The sequence below is a fragment of the Alosa alosa genome, chromosome 11, assembly GCF_017589495.1.
Source record: "Alosa alosa isolate M-15738 ecotype Scorff River chromosome 11, AALO_Geno_1.1, whole genome shotgun sequence".
In the NCBI taxonomy this organism is placed as follows: Eukaryota; Metazoa; Chordata; class Actinopteri; order Clupeiformes; family Clupeidae; genus Alosa; species Alosa alosa.
This window is the reverse complement of record NC_063199.1, coordinates 33,913,138-33,928,725: the sequence shown is the minus strand read 5'-3', so window position 1 is coordinate 33,928,725 and position 15,588 is coordinate 33,913,138. Positions and strand designations below refer to the sequence as shown.

The 15,588-nt window shown below is 39.1% G+C and overlaps 4 protein-coding genes across 11 annotated transcripts; 3 read left to right on the top strand and 1 right to left on the bottom strand.

The window, feature by feature from the left end:
* The first annotated feature begins 3,108 nt into the window (after nt 1-3,108).
* actr6 (actin related protein 6) lies at nt 3,109-5,978 on the top strand. The gene is made up of 11 exons (XM_048257552.1): nt 3,109-3,250; nt 3,450-3,567; nt 3,849-3,917; nt 4,210-4,333; nt 4,469-4,604; nt 4,708-4,764; nt 4,851-4,949; nt 5,049-5,127; nt 5,228-5,399; nt 5,506-5,644; nt 5,751-5,978. The coding sequence occupies exons 1-11, from the start codon at nt 3,183-3,185 to the stop codon at nt 5,878-5,880; spliced, it is 1,191 nt and encodes a 396-aa protein (XP_048113509.1). The 5' UTR covers nt 3,109-3,182; the 3' UTR covers nt 5,881-5,978.
* A 296-nt stretch (nt 5,979-6,274) lies between these two features.
* On the top strand, nt 6,275-9,773 carry sycp3 (synaptonemal complex protein 3). The gene is made up of 9 exons (XM_048257450.1): nt 6,275-6,497; nt 6,675-6,815; nt 7,009-7,093; nt 7,281-7,315; nt 7,618-7,735; nt 7,841-7,940; nt 8,130-8,228; nt 8,425-8,529; nt 9,366-9,773. The coding sequence occupies exons 2-9, from the start codon at nt 6,683-6,685 to the stop codon at nt 9,417-9,419; spliced, it is 729 nt and encodes a 242-aa protein (XP_048113407.1). The 5' UTR covers nt 6,275-6,497; nt 6,675-6,682; the 3' UTR covers nt 9,420-9,773.
* Nucleotides 9,774-10,028: 255 nt separating this feature from the next.
* On the top strand, nt 10,029-13,909 carry si:ch211-59o9.10 (uncharacterized protein LOC561841 homolog). Of its 7 annotated transcripts, none has more exons than XM_048257336.1 (11): nt 10,029-10,127; nt 10,536-10,765; nt 10,878-10,932; nt 11,039-11,549; nt 11,949-12,103; nt 12,193-12,288; nt 12,735-12,858; nt 13,044-13,153; nt 13,237-13,358; nt 13,448-13,547; nt 13,645-13,909. In XM_048257336.1, exons 2-11 carry the CDS (start codon nt 10,590-10,592, stop codon nt 13,696-13,698), a joined length of 1,503 nt encoding a protein of 500 aa, XP_048113293.1. In that variant the 5' UTR covers nt 10,029-10,127; nt 10,536-10,589; the 3' UTR covers nt 13,699-13,909. The 7 variants fall into 7 exon arrangements, with proteins under 7 accessions (XP_048113293.1, XP_048113291.1, XP_048113292.1 ...); XM_048257334.1 differs by having other exon boundaries at nt 10,039-10,366; XM_048257335.1 differs by having other exon boundaries at nt 10,039-10,366; nt 10,505-10,765.
* On the bottom strand, nt 13,900-15,228 carry lyrm5b (LYR motif containing 5b). 2 transcript variants are annotated; one of them, XM_048257337.1, is made up of 3 exons: nt 15,139-15,228; nt 14,617-14,698; nt 13,900-14,429 (listed from the first exon to the last, which is right to left on the bottom strand). In XM_048257337.1, the coding sequence occupies exons 2-3, from the start codon at nt 14,659-14,661 to the stop codon at nt 14,214-14,216; spliced, it is 261 nt and encodes an 86-aa protein (XP_048113294.1). In that variant the 5' UTR covers nt 14,662-14,698; nt 15,139-15,228; the 3' UTR covers nt 13,900-14,213. The 2 variants fall into 2 exon arrangements, with proteins under 2 accessions (XP_048113294.1, XP_048113295.1); XM_048257338.1 differs by lacking the exon at nt 15,139-15,228 and adding an exon at nt 14,926-15,102.
* Nucleotides 15,229-15,588: the final 360 nt, after the last annotated feature.

Here is a 15,588-nt window from a genome sequence, read left to right as displayed (position 1 = left end):
TTAAGTTCTGTTTGAGCAGTAGTTGATTTTCAAAGTTAGTTGCACTCATCCTTGGGTCGCTTTGCAGTGAACAGTAATCCAGCACAACTGAAAAGCCCCTCACAGGCAGGCCAATGTTGAGTTGCAGAGAGTTTTTTTTATATTTGGAAATGAGCAGAAGGTTCAGCAGATTAAAGGGCGTCAAACTAGGGGGGAAAGTGGGAAGTATAGGGCCCCAATAGAGGAGAGGGCCCTTGAAAAGTGGAATACAGGGGGCACAACATTTTCATCAGGCATTAGTAATAACTCCGGTAATCCACACATAAAAATCCAAACAACTCCATAAGTAGAGTCATGTGTAATGAAGTGGAATAACACAGGGAAAAAGTATTGAACACGCTAAGAAAAAGCACTAAGGCAAGGAAAGGGAAGGAACGAGCTGGAATCTGTAAGTAGTTAGAGAGTAGTTATCCTTTCTATCTACGCAAATTAATATAAGCTTGGTTAGTAGCTTACATATTGATGGGCTATAAAAAGGTTTTTCATTACCAAGGTGTCACACAAGAAACATTTCATGATGGATAAAAGCAAAAAGCTCTCCCAAGACCTTTGCAACGTATTAATGAAACTGGTTACAGATGCATTTTAAAACTTCAGAATCTTCCAGTAAGCAGCATGGGAGCCATTATCTCCAAGTGGAAGAAACATCACTGCATCATCAACCGGCACAGGATCTCCTCGCAATATTTCTGACCAGGGAGTCAGAAGGATAGTCAATTCCAAGAGCCAAGGACCACTCGGAGAAAGCTCCAGAAAGACTTGAAGGCAGCCAATTCAATTAAATTCAATTAAACAGTTCTGGAAGTAATCTGGAACTAAAGATCAGGATTCACAAGAGGGACCCCTGGAATCTGTTTAGAACAATGGACCAAAATCACACCTGATACTGCGACTAATACGTTTTGTCATACAGGAAATGTCTTGAAGCTGTCTTTACAAACAAAGGCTTTTCCACAAAGTATTGAAGAAATTTCAGTAGGCACGTTCAATACTTTTTCCCTGTGTCATTCCACTTTAATACACAAAACTCTTATGTTTGGATTTTTTATATGTGTGTTAATATAATGAGTGGTGTTTCGAATAGACTCACTGGAAGTTTAGGCTAATTACTGACAAAAAAATTAAGCGTTCAATACTTATTTCCACCATATATTTATTTTACCTGAATATTTTAACTTCCAAATTAAATGTAAAAATGAATGTCAGACGAAATGTAAAGTTTGACTGACTGGATTTTGTAGCCTATACAAAACATAGTGAAAACTGTCTAAGGTCACTCTCACTCTCCCTTGCTAAAGAGCTAAATGGTTTAGTCCGCCTGCACGATTCATAAGGTAGTCTATCTTTTGTTTATTTAGTTGAGCATAGTGGACCGCTAATTGTTGTGCTGCTGGTGCAATGTCTTTCTCCAAGAAAGCCAAGTCAGGTTACTAAAAACAAAGGCCAAAACAGGAAAAAGAGAGACATCAAAATGAGGGAAAACAACTGCTAATAAACTTCTTTCCAAAGAAAGGTGAGCACAAACGTCAAAACACGAAATCCCATGGTGTTTGCTTGAATATCTCCGCAATCATTGGTGCTAAAACGAACCGAGACAACCCATTGGAAAAGCGGAAAATACACTTTCATAGGTTAGGCTAATCTGATGCATCTCGTGATCCAGCTCCATCTCCATCACTTTCAGAAAGACTGCATGGCGTCAGCTTGATTCATGTCCTGTTGTAGGCTACATGCTGATCATTATCACTAGGCTAGTGGTTTAGGGCGCGATTTTTTTTCTGTTTTCTGTTTTCGTTAGTCTTAACTTTTTTTTACTCAAGTAACGGATGGGATTTTTGATGTAGCGAAGTACAATACACGGGTTTCCCGTTTACCAACAAAACTAGATGCGCGCGCAGCCGTGAGGCAGAAGACGCTTGGTGGCCGTCCACAACGTTATAAACGTAACCTAAATAGTCGGCTGCTGTAAACTACAATCGGATTTTTTTGTATACCCCTGTTGTCTCAATGATAATATCATCTCATTTCAGACTATATTTCAAAGTTTGACGTTCATTTGGATTATTAATATAACATCGTATTTTGTCATTTTTGGCGAAGACATGCATTCCGTTAGGGATATTGAACATATTTAACATTCTCTAACCATCGTGATTTTGAATTGGTGCAGTTTTCCGCACAAAAACTCATTTTGTTCTTTTGCATTGCTCTATGCTGTTCTATGGTGCTTTCTGCCTCTTGGTTGCGCACGCATGTTTTCGTGATGTTCCATAGAAATCCATGTATACTTCACTCAAAAAGTAATCAAATCAAATGAAATTTAAAATACCGATTTTATAAACTACTTAAAAAATACAAAATACACAGAAAAACTACTCAATACAGTAACGTGAGTAAATGTATTTCGTTACTTTCCACCTCTGTCTAATGGATAAAAGCAGCATCTCTGCTTTGCTTGTGAAGCACTTTGGGCACAATTTAAAAAAAATAGCATGGGAAGACCTAAGGTTCCTCATTTGTGATTGATAAGATATTAAAAGCTCAGAGATGTATGAAGGGGCTATGCCATTTAGAGCTTTGTAAGTAATTAACAACCTTAAAATGAGTGAGCCAGTGCAGCTCAGCTAACACAGGTGATGTGCTTCCTCTTCTTGGTCTTAGAAGTCTAGCACCAGAGTTCTGTATGATTTTCCATTTCTTTATATGCTTTTTTGGGAAACCAGTAAAAAGTGCTTTGCAGTAGTCTAATCTACTAGTAATAAAGGCATGGATTCATTTCTTTGCATCTTGTTTTTTCTCAGGTGTAAATAGCTTTTTTCTCAGGTGTAAATAGCTTTCTGGGTAACTTTACTGATATGGGGCTTGAAGCTTAACTCTGTTTCTAAGATGACACATAGGCTTGTTACTTTTGACCTGGTGTGCCAGGTTCCCAAGATTACTAAGAACGGCGTCTTACAGTAGGATACATCTGTAATATGTTCCAAAATAATCAGCTCGCCCCTCCTGTCATAGGAACTGTTATTGATGGAGTCTCAGTTTTCTGCCGGTCTTTATAAAACGAAGGACCTCCGCTCTTTTTTGAGTCCATTCATTGCTGTTAGCTTAGCTTCCATTGAACGTAACGTTGAGGTTAATTTTTGAAAATGACTACTCTGGTACTAGATAACGGGGCATTCTCGGCGAAAATAGGATACAGTCATGAAAAAGTCAGGTAATATAGCCTATTTATATAGCTAGTTGTCGTTAGCTAAGCCAACTTGGTAAAGTTAACTGCTGCTGCCTGCCTTTTCAACAACTGCAAGGAAAACATTGAACTGTGTAGTACATGATGTTTATGAGTTTTGGCCTAACATGCATACAGAATAGTAAACTGTCAATAAACATACGCTAATGCTTTCTCTGTTTATTAGTGTTATTCCGAATTGCCAATTTCGTTCGAAGACCTCACGTTTGAAGACGTTTACAGCCAACCAGTTAGATGAAATTAAGGACCCATCAGGACTTTTCTACATCCTTCCCTTTCAAAAGGTAAGACAATGCCATTCCTTCACTAACTCAACTTATTAAAAAAAAAGTTTAGTCATGAAATTAATATATTGTACAATGCCATTAGTGCATGTATTTTGCTTTCAATAGAAAACCATGCACTGTAACTAGATTTGGCTTTTGTTTTGACTATGAAGCTTGGAGGTTTGTGAAAGGTTGAATTCATTGTAAATACAGATGGCTGAAATTGTGTATTGGAATTAAAACGCATTCTGTTTTGGAGTCTTGCTGTCTGGTAATTCCTAGTTGTTTGTGTTATGTAGGGATACCTGGTGAATTGGGATGTCCAGCGAAAAGTTTGGGATCACCTATTTGGGAAAGAAATGTTTAAGGTAATTCATATATTACTACATAGTTTGTGTGTCTGCCGTTTTCATTAATCACAGAATATAATAAACTATATGAAAGACCACAGATGTGAATGAAAACAAACCTACAGTACATGCAAATACTCAAAGATGCCTAAATAGTTATGACTAATCAAGACACATAGCATTCGTGTTTGTTACATGTTTGTGGTTGTATGGGAATTATGTAAGCTTGAAAGTGAGAAGCACCAACATTGTACTTGTCTGCATGAATGAAGTTTTTTTTATCTCAGTCTTTGGTTGTTTAATCTGACAGGTGGACTTTGCAGATACCAGTGTAGTCATTACAGAACCCTACTTTAATTTCACCTCCATCCAAGAGTCCATGAATGAGATCTTGTTTGAAGAGTACCAGTTCCAAGCTGCTCTAAGGATAAATGGTGGGTTGGCATCACCAGAGATCTATCACATACAGAAAAAATACAGAATTGAAAGCCATTTTTAGAAAATAAATAAGAGAAAAAGCATTATCTGCTGTTTTTACTACTGGTAATAAACAATGTCATTATTTTCAGCTGGGTCGTTAAGTGCACACAGATACTTCCATGAGAACAATGCAGAACTATGTTGCATCGTGGTGGACAGTGGCTTTTCCTTCACTCACATTGTACCATATTGTAGAGGCAAGAAAATGAAGGATGGGATCTGTAGGTATGGGCTGTTTTTGCAAGTCTCCTTAAATCCTTAAGTGTGTCTAGTAATGTTTTGGTCTAGCTTCTATTTGTATTTTTACATATTTATTTACGTTTCACAGGATTAATGTTGGGGGTAAGCTACTGACAAATCACTTGAAAGAGATAATTTCATACAGGTAACTATCCTGGTCATCTTAATAAGAAAGCCTAAGCATATTGATTGTTAAGTTTATTGAATTTCTGTTACATTCTTACATTTCAGGCAACTGCATGTAATGGATGAGACATATGTGATCAATCAGGTCAAGGAAGATGTCTGCTATGTTTCTCAAGACTTCTACAAGGATATGGAGATAGCACAGTAAGCCTTGTCTGATACTTTAGTGGTGAACAGCAAGCAAGTTAATTTGCCTTGAAAGTCAGGAGACTAAATGTTGATACTTTCCTCCCACTGATGCAGGCTGAAAGGAGAAGAAAACATGGTGATGAGGGACTATGTGTTGCCAGATTTCAGTTCAATAAAGAAAGGCTTCTGTAAGGTAGGGCGTTAAGTTTTAATGGACAGTAGGTTATTGTACCACACTCCTTATGTTGATATATGTCTAATCAGTTATTCCTACTTGTATGGGTGCATTACAGCCACGCGAGGAAATGAATTTCACTGGAAAGTACAAGACCAGTGAGCAGATATTACGCCTGAATAACGAAAGATTTGCTGTCCCAGAGATGCTTTTTCATCCCTCTGATATTGGCATCCAGGAGATGGGCATCCCAGAGGCATTAGTCAACTCTATAAATAACATGCCCGAAGGTAGGAACCAACTGAACAAGTGGTAGAACAGAAAAATGCATGGCTTTTCAACCCTGAACGGCATGTAAGTTAGTGATTTTCTGTGCTTTTTTTGTTCTGTCCCTAGAGATGCAACCTCACTTCTTCAAGAACATAATCCTAACAGGGGGAAACACACTGTTTCCTGGGTTTAGGGACCGTGTTTACAAAGAAGTTCGTGCACTGGCCCCAACTGAATTTCAGGTGTCAGTTGTGCAACCACAGAAGTAAGTAGACAAGTAGAGAATAGCCACACTAAGCCATCAGGGATTTGTATTTTTTGTGCGTGTTACGAAGAAAATTAACACACCACTTGTTTTTGTTTTTTTATAGTCCTATCTGCTACCCATGGGAAGGAGGAAAGCTACTGGCTGAAAATGCTGACTTTGAAGAGATGGTGGTCACTCGAGAAGACTATGAGGAGAATGGACATTTTATATGTGAAGAAAAGTTTGATATTTAGTTTATTTTTTGTTTTCTTATTTAGGCCTACAGCAAGATGAGCAATTGACTGGGGATGAGATGTAAAAGTTGCATTTCCTTACATTGTACTGTAAATATTGTAAATAAAACTTTTTATATGACTAATTTAATCTTTTCGTCATAAATTCAGTTATATGTATATATTTTTTTTCTTTCTTTCTTTCTTTATACTCTCTGATATATTAGGTAGACTTGGTAAAAAAAATCATTTACGGTTCAATGCTGTAGGAAAAATGACTAAAGGTGCAGTGAAAAGTAAGCTGTGCGATGACTATGATGAGTTTACAAATTAATGTGAGAAGTGCTATTGCCATTTTAAAACAAATCATTAGCCTAGTTTCACAACTAGGCTAGCTAGACGTGTTTATCTCACTTGCGCGAGCAGGGTTTGGCGCGGAATCTGAAATCTCTTCTTTCTATCAACAGTCAACCACTGGATTTCGTCAATGATCAGTATCTGACTGCAGCCACTTACCTTAGCTAACTTTATTTCCCTGTTTTCTTAGCACAAACCTACATAACAGTTTAATTGTGAAACTAAGTATCATTACATTTATCTTTACATTTGTCATTCAACATCAGCTCTTCCAACCTGAGGTAAGTGAAATGAATTAAAGTAGCAAACATTAGCCAGCTAGCTTCTAACATATTAGTTCAGTAAAACAAGGAAATAGCATATGTTCATGAGAATGAATTTAGAAAGAAAACCAATATTCTACACAGTAAAGCAAATAAGAAAATATTCATGGAAACAATTATGTATTTATTTTTCAGATTATACAATGTCATCCGGTCGAGGAAAACCATCAAAGAAGGCAAAAGTAGCTGAGGAGCCAAGTGATCTCAAAGTATTTCACTTCGACATGGAGGAGGAAAAGAAGGGATTAAGTGGTTCAGAGGAAGACATTCGTGAAGGTAACCTACGTCAAAACTGTGTGTAACGTAAAGTTATGTAATTTATAGATGGTTAACATTCACCTTAAAAAGTTCCAGAGAACCAGAGAATGTAGCTGTAGAGGAGATCTCTGACTAGATTCGTGGTTCTGAGGTAACCAGTACGCTGTCTCGCCAGTCACTTAACGTTATCCCTTTTCGACTTCAATGACAGATGAAACCCCAATTGTTGACACCAAGTCAACAAAAAGACGACCTGGGCTTTCATTTGAAGAAGACGATCCTACTTTGGGTGTGAGGTAAGGTTAATTAACATGAACTGGTTGATTAGACAACAGTTTGACACGTGTATCGATGATGTCAGTGTCATCAACTACAAAGGGATGTCAGTCCTAAATTTTGCCCACCTAACGACAGGGATGCTAACGTTAGTTCTATTACCTATATAGAAATTACTTTTAAATATATCTTATCTGTGATTCACAGCAATGAGGTCCAGACGATGTTGGAGAGGTTTGGGGGTAAGTGTCAAATCAGATGTTTAATTTCTCTGTGCAGTGTCCAGTGTAATATTTCCCTGTAGTACATCCAATTTGTGATGGCCCTGAAATGCTACTTTTACACAAAACTTAATTTATGACATTGTAATCAGCTCCCTCTTTAGTTTAGTAGCCTCACATGCTCAACCAGTTAGCATCACAGGTGCTGTGAGTGATGGTCACTAGCGGAAATATTGCAAGCCAGTGACCAGAACTTGCTGCTACTTGCCCCGGGCCAGTGGACCATTGCTTATGTTGAACCCGGCTCTGTGTTTGTTTCACAGCTGACATAGGCAAAGCTATGCAGGCTAAGAGGAAGAGGTTGGAGACTTTCACCAAAAGCTCTTTAAAAGGCAGCAATCAGAAGCTAGAGCAACTGTGGAAAACACAACATGCCCAGAGGTATGCAAGGGTTGGATGCCACTTAATACAGAATGATAGTGATGTGGTTTCCCTTAGACACTAAGCTAAGCTAAAACCTGCTAAATGATGTACATTTCTTTCCAGGCAGAAGCTGACACAAGAGTACTCCCAGCAGGTGTTCTCAGTGCTACAGCAGTGGGAGACCGATACACAGAAGTCAGAGGAGCAGGAGGAGAAGCTCAATGTAAGTACCAACCACAAATCACTTTCACAACTATCCTCAAACTTGGGACTTTCTCCGATAACCACAAATCAGTTTCACAACTATCCTCAAACTTGGGACTTCTCCGATAACCAAAATCACTGATTTAGGTACAGTTATTATTCTACCCCCTGGAGTAGGCTGATATTACGCATCTTTTTTGCCTTTCAGAACCTATTCCGCCAGCAGCAAAAACTCTTCCAGCAGGCGAGGGTTGTTCAGAGCCAGAAGCTAAAAACCATCAGAGATTTATATGACCAGTTTGTGAAGGTCAGTGCCAATGCATATACAAATTGCAACATATCTTCAATGTAGTCTGTTTACATGGTGACAAGTATCCATTTTCAAGGTTGATAAAACAATAACAATAAAATATTTGATATTGTTTGTTGTTTTTCTTGTTTCTTTTTTTGTTAACACAACATGGCTATTGATGATTTCTGCTGATGCATGTGTTCCGATCCAGAACATGGACGAGATGGAGAAGAGTCATGAGAGTTTCCTGCAAGGGGCGCAGGTGGAGCTGAAGAAGGAGATGGCCATGCTGCAGAAGAAAATTATGATGGACACTGTGAGTCTAAATGAGTTTGAAATACTACACTGTGTGCACATGTAAAGCACTGAATTTTTCAGATAATCATAATTTGGAGGGTTAAATCACATTCGTTTTTTTCCTGACAATCTCAGTACACACAGGTTTGGACATTTCAGCAGAATCTTGAGAGTTGAGTCTGTGTACGGTTGGGTCCGCTGGCCTGTGTATCTCCTACTAATACATTAAACTCCAAGACCACCTGATTGATGTCAGGCTGATTATCATGCACTTTATTAACTAAATCAGCTGTCCTCAACCAATCAAGAAGGGGGCTCAGGAGCAGAATTGAGACACGTTTGTTATCCAACTTTTTTATGTGAATTATGAGCATTTGAATAGGATGAAACACTTACTTTAAATTCTCATAAACTGAATAAATAACTCACTTGAGAGGCATGGATGAACTCACATAAAATGGCACCAAGGTTGGTGGGAAGGGGTTTATTCGTTATTATTTATTAATCAAATGTTTGTATCCTATTTCCGACAAAGTTGTTTGACAACCCTCTAACCCACAGCTGATCGCCTCTTGTGCCTTGATTATTTGTTTATTTAGTTTTTTTATTTCTTTCAGGGACAATGTACGAAATACATTAATCACATAAAGAGAAGAGATGCTTTGTACCAAATTTAGCTAAAAGCTCATTTCCATCTGCAGTCCCTGGGCAGGTTAGATTAGAAATGTTTATTTTCAATTCCATACCAGAGCTGATGGAAACGTGCACAGACATTGCATTACTGTTAGCAGATTTGTCATCAAAGCAACTGAGTTAGATGGAATGTATCGACTCCTCCTCCAATTGTCTTTACAGCAACAACAGGAAATGGCTACCGTGCGGAAGAGTCTCCAGTCCATGCTGTTCTAACAGGAAATGGCTACTGTGCGGAAGAGTCTCCAGTCCATGCTGTTCTAGACATGATCCTCTTAGCTATTTAGTTCAAAGTGCCAACATTGTGCAATGTTCAGTATCACTGATGTGTTTTTATCAACAGCAGGATTTGTATCTATTTACATTTGTATGTTATGGTTTATTTATTGTTATTGTTGTATTTATTGTATGTTGTAAACTAAACGAGTTAAGACCCAAAATAATTTTTTGTCAGAATGATTTTGTTACTTGGTTCTTGGTTTTGGTTTTGTTACTAAGCATGCATTTAATGTGAATGATTTTATCAGAACAAATACATTATTTTCTAAATATAACAAGAAGATTCAACAAGCCTGATTTAATTTCCCTCTCTTTTAACATTGTCAACATTATGGTAATTACAGCATCCTTGCACAGCACAGATGTTCATATATTTTGGAATATTGAAAACATTTGTAAAACTTATATGACTTAATATCCTTAGGGTTTATAGTGACTTAAAGATAATTGTATGAACAATTAACACTGGGTGGAAAAAACAGACAAAATCAACACAAAAGCTGATTTTGCTTGATGTGTCTAGATGAGGCGCACTTTTTACCACTCCGAGCCCTGTGGTGGCGTTGAGAAGCTCTGTTCTTCATGTCGCCTACTAGAGTCAGTTGACGAACTGATCACGTGGGCATAGCGGAAATGGCTGCTCTGGTAATGATTTTGAAAATGCTTCGGTGTGTTTGTTATCCGGTTTTTATTGAGAAACGCGTCTCATTGTTAATACAGTTTTGAAGATATATGGACAATTTGTCAGTGACTAGAACTTAGATCTTCGTGAATGAATACAGTACTCCGCGTGTGCCCATCAATGAGTTTATTTCAGGCTCTCTGGTCCTCAGCTAACGTAGGTTAGCTAAGTTAACTTACCCTACTGGAAGGCAATAAGCTAAGTAGGTGAGCTTATTGTAAGTCCAATATCACATCATAGACATAAGGATGCCTTTGCAAAGTTCTGTTGTAGCCCACAAGAGATTGTGATATAAATGTTGATTATTTGGAAAAATAAGTTTGATTTGATTCCGCTGAAGTGAACGTTAAAGGCCTGGATTTCTTCTTCAGAAAACGAGCCATTTGTGAACATTCGAGGATGCCGACAGCACTGAAAACAAAGGCATGACTACTGCCCTGGAAATGTCTGAGCCTAGCAGTCCGCAGTCTTTCTTGGTAGAGCCTGATACCCCTGGTCCAATGAATCGTGCCTGTTTGATGGACGACAGCAATTTGCTTGTGGATGACAGTGATGGAGATTGCAGCAACCTCAGTTCTGTTACTGTACCAGAAACACCAAGGTATACATTTAGATGTTATCAAATTGAATTATTCCTAGATCCATGTCTACTTCGAATATAAACTAGGCTTAATCCTTTGAGTTATGAACTAACTTAGTTCATTTCCCTCTAGTCCTCTGTGTCTCAGAAGGCGAGTGCATCTACAGGGAACATGGCCTGAAACAGGGGTAAGTATTATGTTGCTGCTGTGAGAACATTGTATTAACACACTTCATCAACACATTGCATTTTACTATGAGTTCTAAACATTTATTTTTTAAATATGTATTCCAGACTCCGCCCCTGAGTTTAGACACTAGGTGTAACACTGATGACAAGTCTTCGGCTGAGGCCCTGTGCACTACCCCAACCTCACACCAGAAATGCAAGCGCCGCAGAATAGTTGAGGAAACGCCAAGCTCTGAGGTGGCGAAACCAAGCCGCTATGGGAGTAATGGTTTTGTACCAGCCTCCAAATTAATGCAAACATATGCCCCCTGGCTGGAAGTCCCTCGCCCTTCAGCTTCTTTTGCGTCAGCGTCGTCGTCCTCCGTACTCCACCACGGCGGGCCATCCAGCTCAGACAGCACGTATGGAGATGAGACTGCATGCCGGTCAAGATTGGGACCTGCAATGGATTCCACAGAGCAGCCCAGCGCACACAGAGCCAGCAGAAAGAGAGAAAGACCATCTAAGACTAAGAGTGCTTCCTCAACCAGAAGTAGCTTGCTGTCTCAATACACAAAGACCACAGATGCTGAGATGTCCTACCCTCCGACTGCCTTCTTCCACTGCAGAGGTACAGGTGAGTTTGGACCATTTTGTGCTCATTTCTCTTGTGATTCATGTGAAAGGGGTGCTTCCACTGCAGAGGTACAGGTAGGTCTGAGAAGAGTTTGGACCATTTTGTGCTTGTTTCTCTTGTGATTCATGTGAAAGGGGTGAGACGTGTAGGTTGTCAAAAGTGTTGTAGATATGGTCACACCACCACCTTGGTTTAACATCCAAGTTATCCAAATGCAACGTCTCCTAATGAGACACAGTCTCCCTCAAGTTACTATTGTTGTAGCACTATTGTTCTACTTATAGAATACATGAAGATTCTTTCTTCAGGTGGTGTTGTGACCTCAGCACTTCTGAGAGAAGAGTTTAGTCTCACATCCACTGACTCTTCCTTACATCTGTTGCTGTCTTTGATCCTCAGCCACAGAGACACAGCCTAGGCTTTTACCTCCATCACCCCACCAGAAACAGGAGGAGATAGTCATCATTGATGATGATGAGGATGATGTCATAGTGGAGGCCATGGTTCGCTCCGTTCAGTTGGCTGAGGATGAAGCATTTGCCAGAAGCCTTCAGGTAAAATTATAATAATTTAAAAAATCTGCTAAGATAAAGGGTCCGATGGTTTGTGGTGACTGACTGGTTGAATTCTAATGTTATTTCAGGAACAGTTTGACCGAGAGGAACAGCAACAGCAACAGCAGCTGGAACAAAGGAGGCAACAAGCAATGCATTCAAATCCATATCAATCTAACCACAGGGTTAGTGGAAAAAAGCATTTGTGTGTGTGTGATGCAAAACCCTCTAAATCCGTCTGGCCACTTTTCTTTAAAATGGGCATTTTTTTATCAGGTTCCTATAGTTTTTGCCCACAAATCGATATTTCAGACCAGGAAGAAAGTGGTATTTAGCGAGTTTTGAAGTGAAATTATTTAATTAATGTATACTGTGTGGAGAGCATTCACTCACCATCGCTACCTCATTTTTGACGGGGTTGACATTCGAATGAGTTGACGGTCATATTAAAAATTCAGAGACCACTGCAAATTTGAATATGACTGTCAATTCATTCAAATGTCACTCAGCAACCATAGGATGACATTAGAAAAATGTGCCGTGGTCTGTTTTTTTTTTTTTTTTTTTTTCTAGATATATGGAAATTAATTCTTGCCAAGGAACTTGTCTAACTCTTGTCTTGTTCTGTCAGTATGATCCATATGGAGGTATGGGTTGGATGCCTGCGTGGTCTCACATGGGAGATGCCTCTGGCTTTGCTTACATTTCCCCAACCCTCGCAGAGTTACAGCAGGCCATGTTCGCTGAACCATCAGGTTCGTCTCAGTGGTTCCATGGACATTGCCTTAAACATATCTGTATGAACATAATTACATGAACATAATATGAAACCTGGAGGTTATCATTTAATAAGTTTGATGATTGTCATTGTCAATAAATCATAGCTGTCTAGATTGACTCCACTGGCTTTCTGGAAATGTCTTGTGTTTATATTGTTTAGGAAGACATGGCGGACACCGCATCCACCCACACTCTCGCCCCCGCTCACGCAGACAAGGGCAACATCTACCACTGGATTTATTTAATGACAGCCAGGGAAACAACTATGAGGTATACGTTTGATTTTGAGCAGTGCCCTTGTGTGTGTTGTTTTATCTACTAAACTAATGTTTGAATGTGTGTGGTTCCATTAGGCTCTGTTGGCTTTTGAAGAGGGTCAAGGTTCAGCCATACCCAAAAATGTGTTGACCAAGAGGGAAATCGAGAGGCTACCCACAAAAGCCTACAACCCTGCACACAGTGCGGGGAAGACGGAGTGAGTCGTCAGTCACATCAAGTGTTCCGTATTACTATTAAGCTGTCTACATTAAGGACAATTTCCCTGAATTTCCCTTTTATTTGTAGGTGCCAGATCTGTTTTTGTGAATACACAGAGGGGGAGCAACTGAGAATGCTACCTTGTCTCCATGACTACCATGTGAAATGTATAGACCGCTGGCTAAAGGTAAGAGAGCACGAGACCTGCACGCTATCCATTCCATGGTTCTGACCCTATCCTGATGCTGTGGTGTAAATGTCCCCTTTTCTTTCTTTCTTTCTAGGAAAATGTCACCTGCCCCATTTGCAGAGCAGATGTGTCACAGACATCAAACTAGCTCAGGATTCAGGAAGCAGCGTCTACCTCACAGCTTGGCGGTGTGACTGGGATGTAGTCCTTTTGCATTTGTCTGAGCAATAGACTTATTTTTAGATAGTAACAACCCTGGTCTGGTTACCTTAATGCTCAAAACATTTACCCCACACTGCGACACATTTTAACCACTGTATTTGACTTATTCTGTTAATAAAACCATTCCTTGTTGTTTATTATAGAAATGTTTTATTTGTTTTAGATTTTTTTGTTAATTACATCTTGATCTATCTTTTTTGCAAATATTAGCTATCTTTTGGGTTGAACAGCAGCTTACAATGACAACGTCAAAAATAATGACAATAAATGTGTCTGTGAACAATGCGGTTAATGAGAAACACATGTTGTCCATAAATAACCCAAATTTTACTTGGTGTCCTTAACTTGGTCTCAAATAACTGTTCTGTAAGGTATTCAAAGAAACTATGACAGAGTCTGGACATCTGGGACCCAGTTGTGTGTGAGGGCCCAGTGTGTGCTCTATGATTGCCCATCCTCATAATAGCGTCTTTTCATTGCTCGATACTTCCTAAGGTAGTACAAAGCTTCCAGTTCTTTTACCACGAACTCCCCGCGTCCGATGAGTTCTCTGATTTTTTCTGGGTCTTGAACATACTTGTTCTTCGCAAACGCTGCTCTAAGGCGCCCTCTGAAGTAGTCTGCGCCTTTTGGGTACTCCCGTCCGAGATACAGCAACTGTTGTCGGAAGATCGCATAGTCAATATGACTGTCCACAAACCTGTGTTTTAGTTCACTCCAACATATGATGCATGGACAATTCACAAACTACATTTTGAAGACAGACTGTCTTCACATTATATAAACAGCATAACTGGGTAAACATAATTACAGCAATCTTTCACGTTGGGTGCTTTTTGCTTACGTTTTTATATAATTGGATAACTTCACCCCGCAAAAGATTGGTCATCTTCAGGCTGGAAAAAGTCAACACCCTGGAGGTAACCCTGATGTAATAGAAGTGTTTCATGATTAAGGTCAATGATAGTCTGAGTGAACATAGACGAACCTGTTCGCCTAGGTTCACCCTGGTAGACCTAAGTGAGAATGATAGACATTGGCCTGAAGCTAACACTGTCACGCAAACCAATGCAAGTTAACAACAGACAACTCTATATTGTTTAATGAACTACAACTCTGCATTGTTTACTGAACCTAAGTAAGTTTTCCTTACAGTCAGTGACATACATCTTGGTTGCGTAGCATAGACCACCAGAGCCATACAGTATAGGTGTTGTAAACCAGGTAAACAAACCCGTCAGTGCCCTATGCAAAAACGTTGCCATCGACATTCAGGATGCAGGCTACTTGTGAGTTATTAGTTTACCAAGTTAAAATTAGTTCTGCTGATCTACCTTAATAAGGCTACTTAACTTATTTCACTTACTCAGAGCATAGCCATTTAATTGTCCGTCACAGTGTACAAATGCCCTTTGGACTGAATGCATGTATGCATGCCACACGAACCGGATGTAGGATATTGTACAACACTTAAGCGATCATTCAAAATAAAAGCTTGCAAAATACACGTTAGAAATCCATATTTCATAAATATATTCAAAATGTATATATACATGTATACGGTTACATAGTAGGCCTACCTTACATGGCAATTTTGAAGAAATGTTACATGTAAACTAAAAATATTTTTGCCCATGTTTGTCTTTGGAAAAAAGTAATAGGCTAATCAAGTATAACTACTTGCTACAAGAGTAGGCTACTTATTGAAAATATATTTACTCTACCAAATAAACAAGGCTAGTTAAAGTATCCCCAAAACAAGGTCTTCTACTCTGTTAATTTGTATGTGCATGAGATGACATGGCAATTGCTTTGC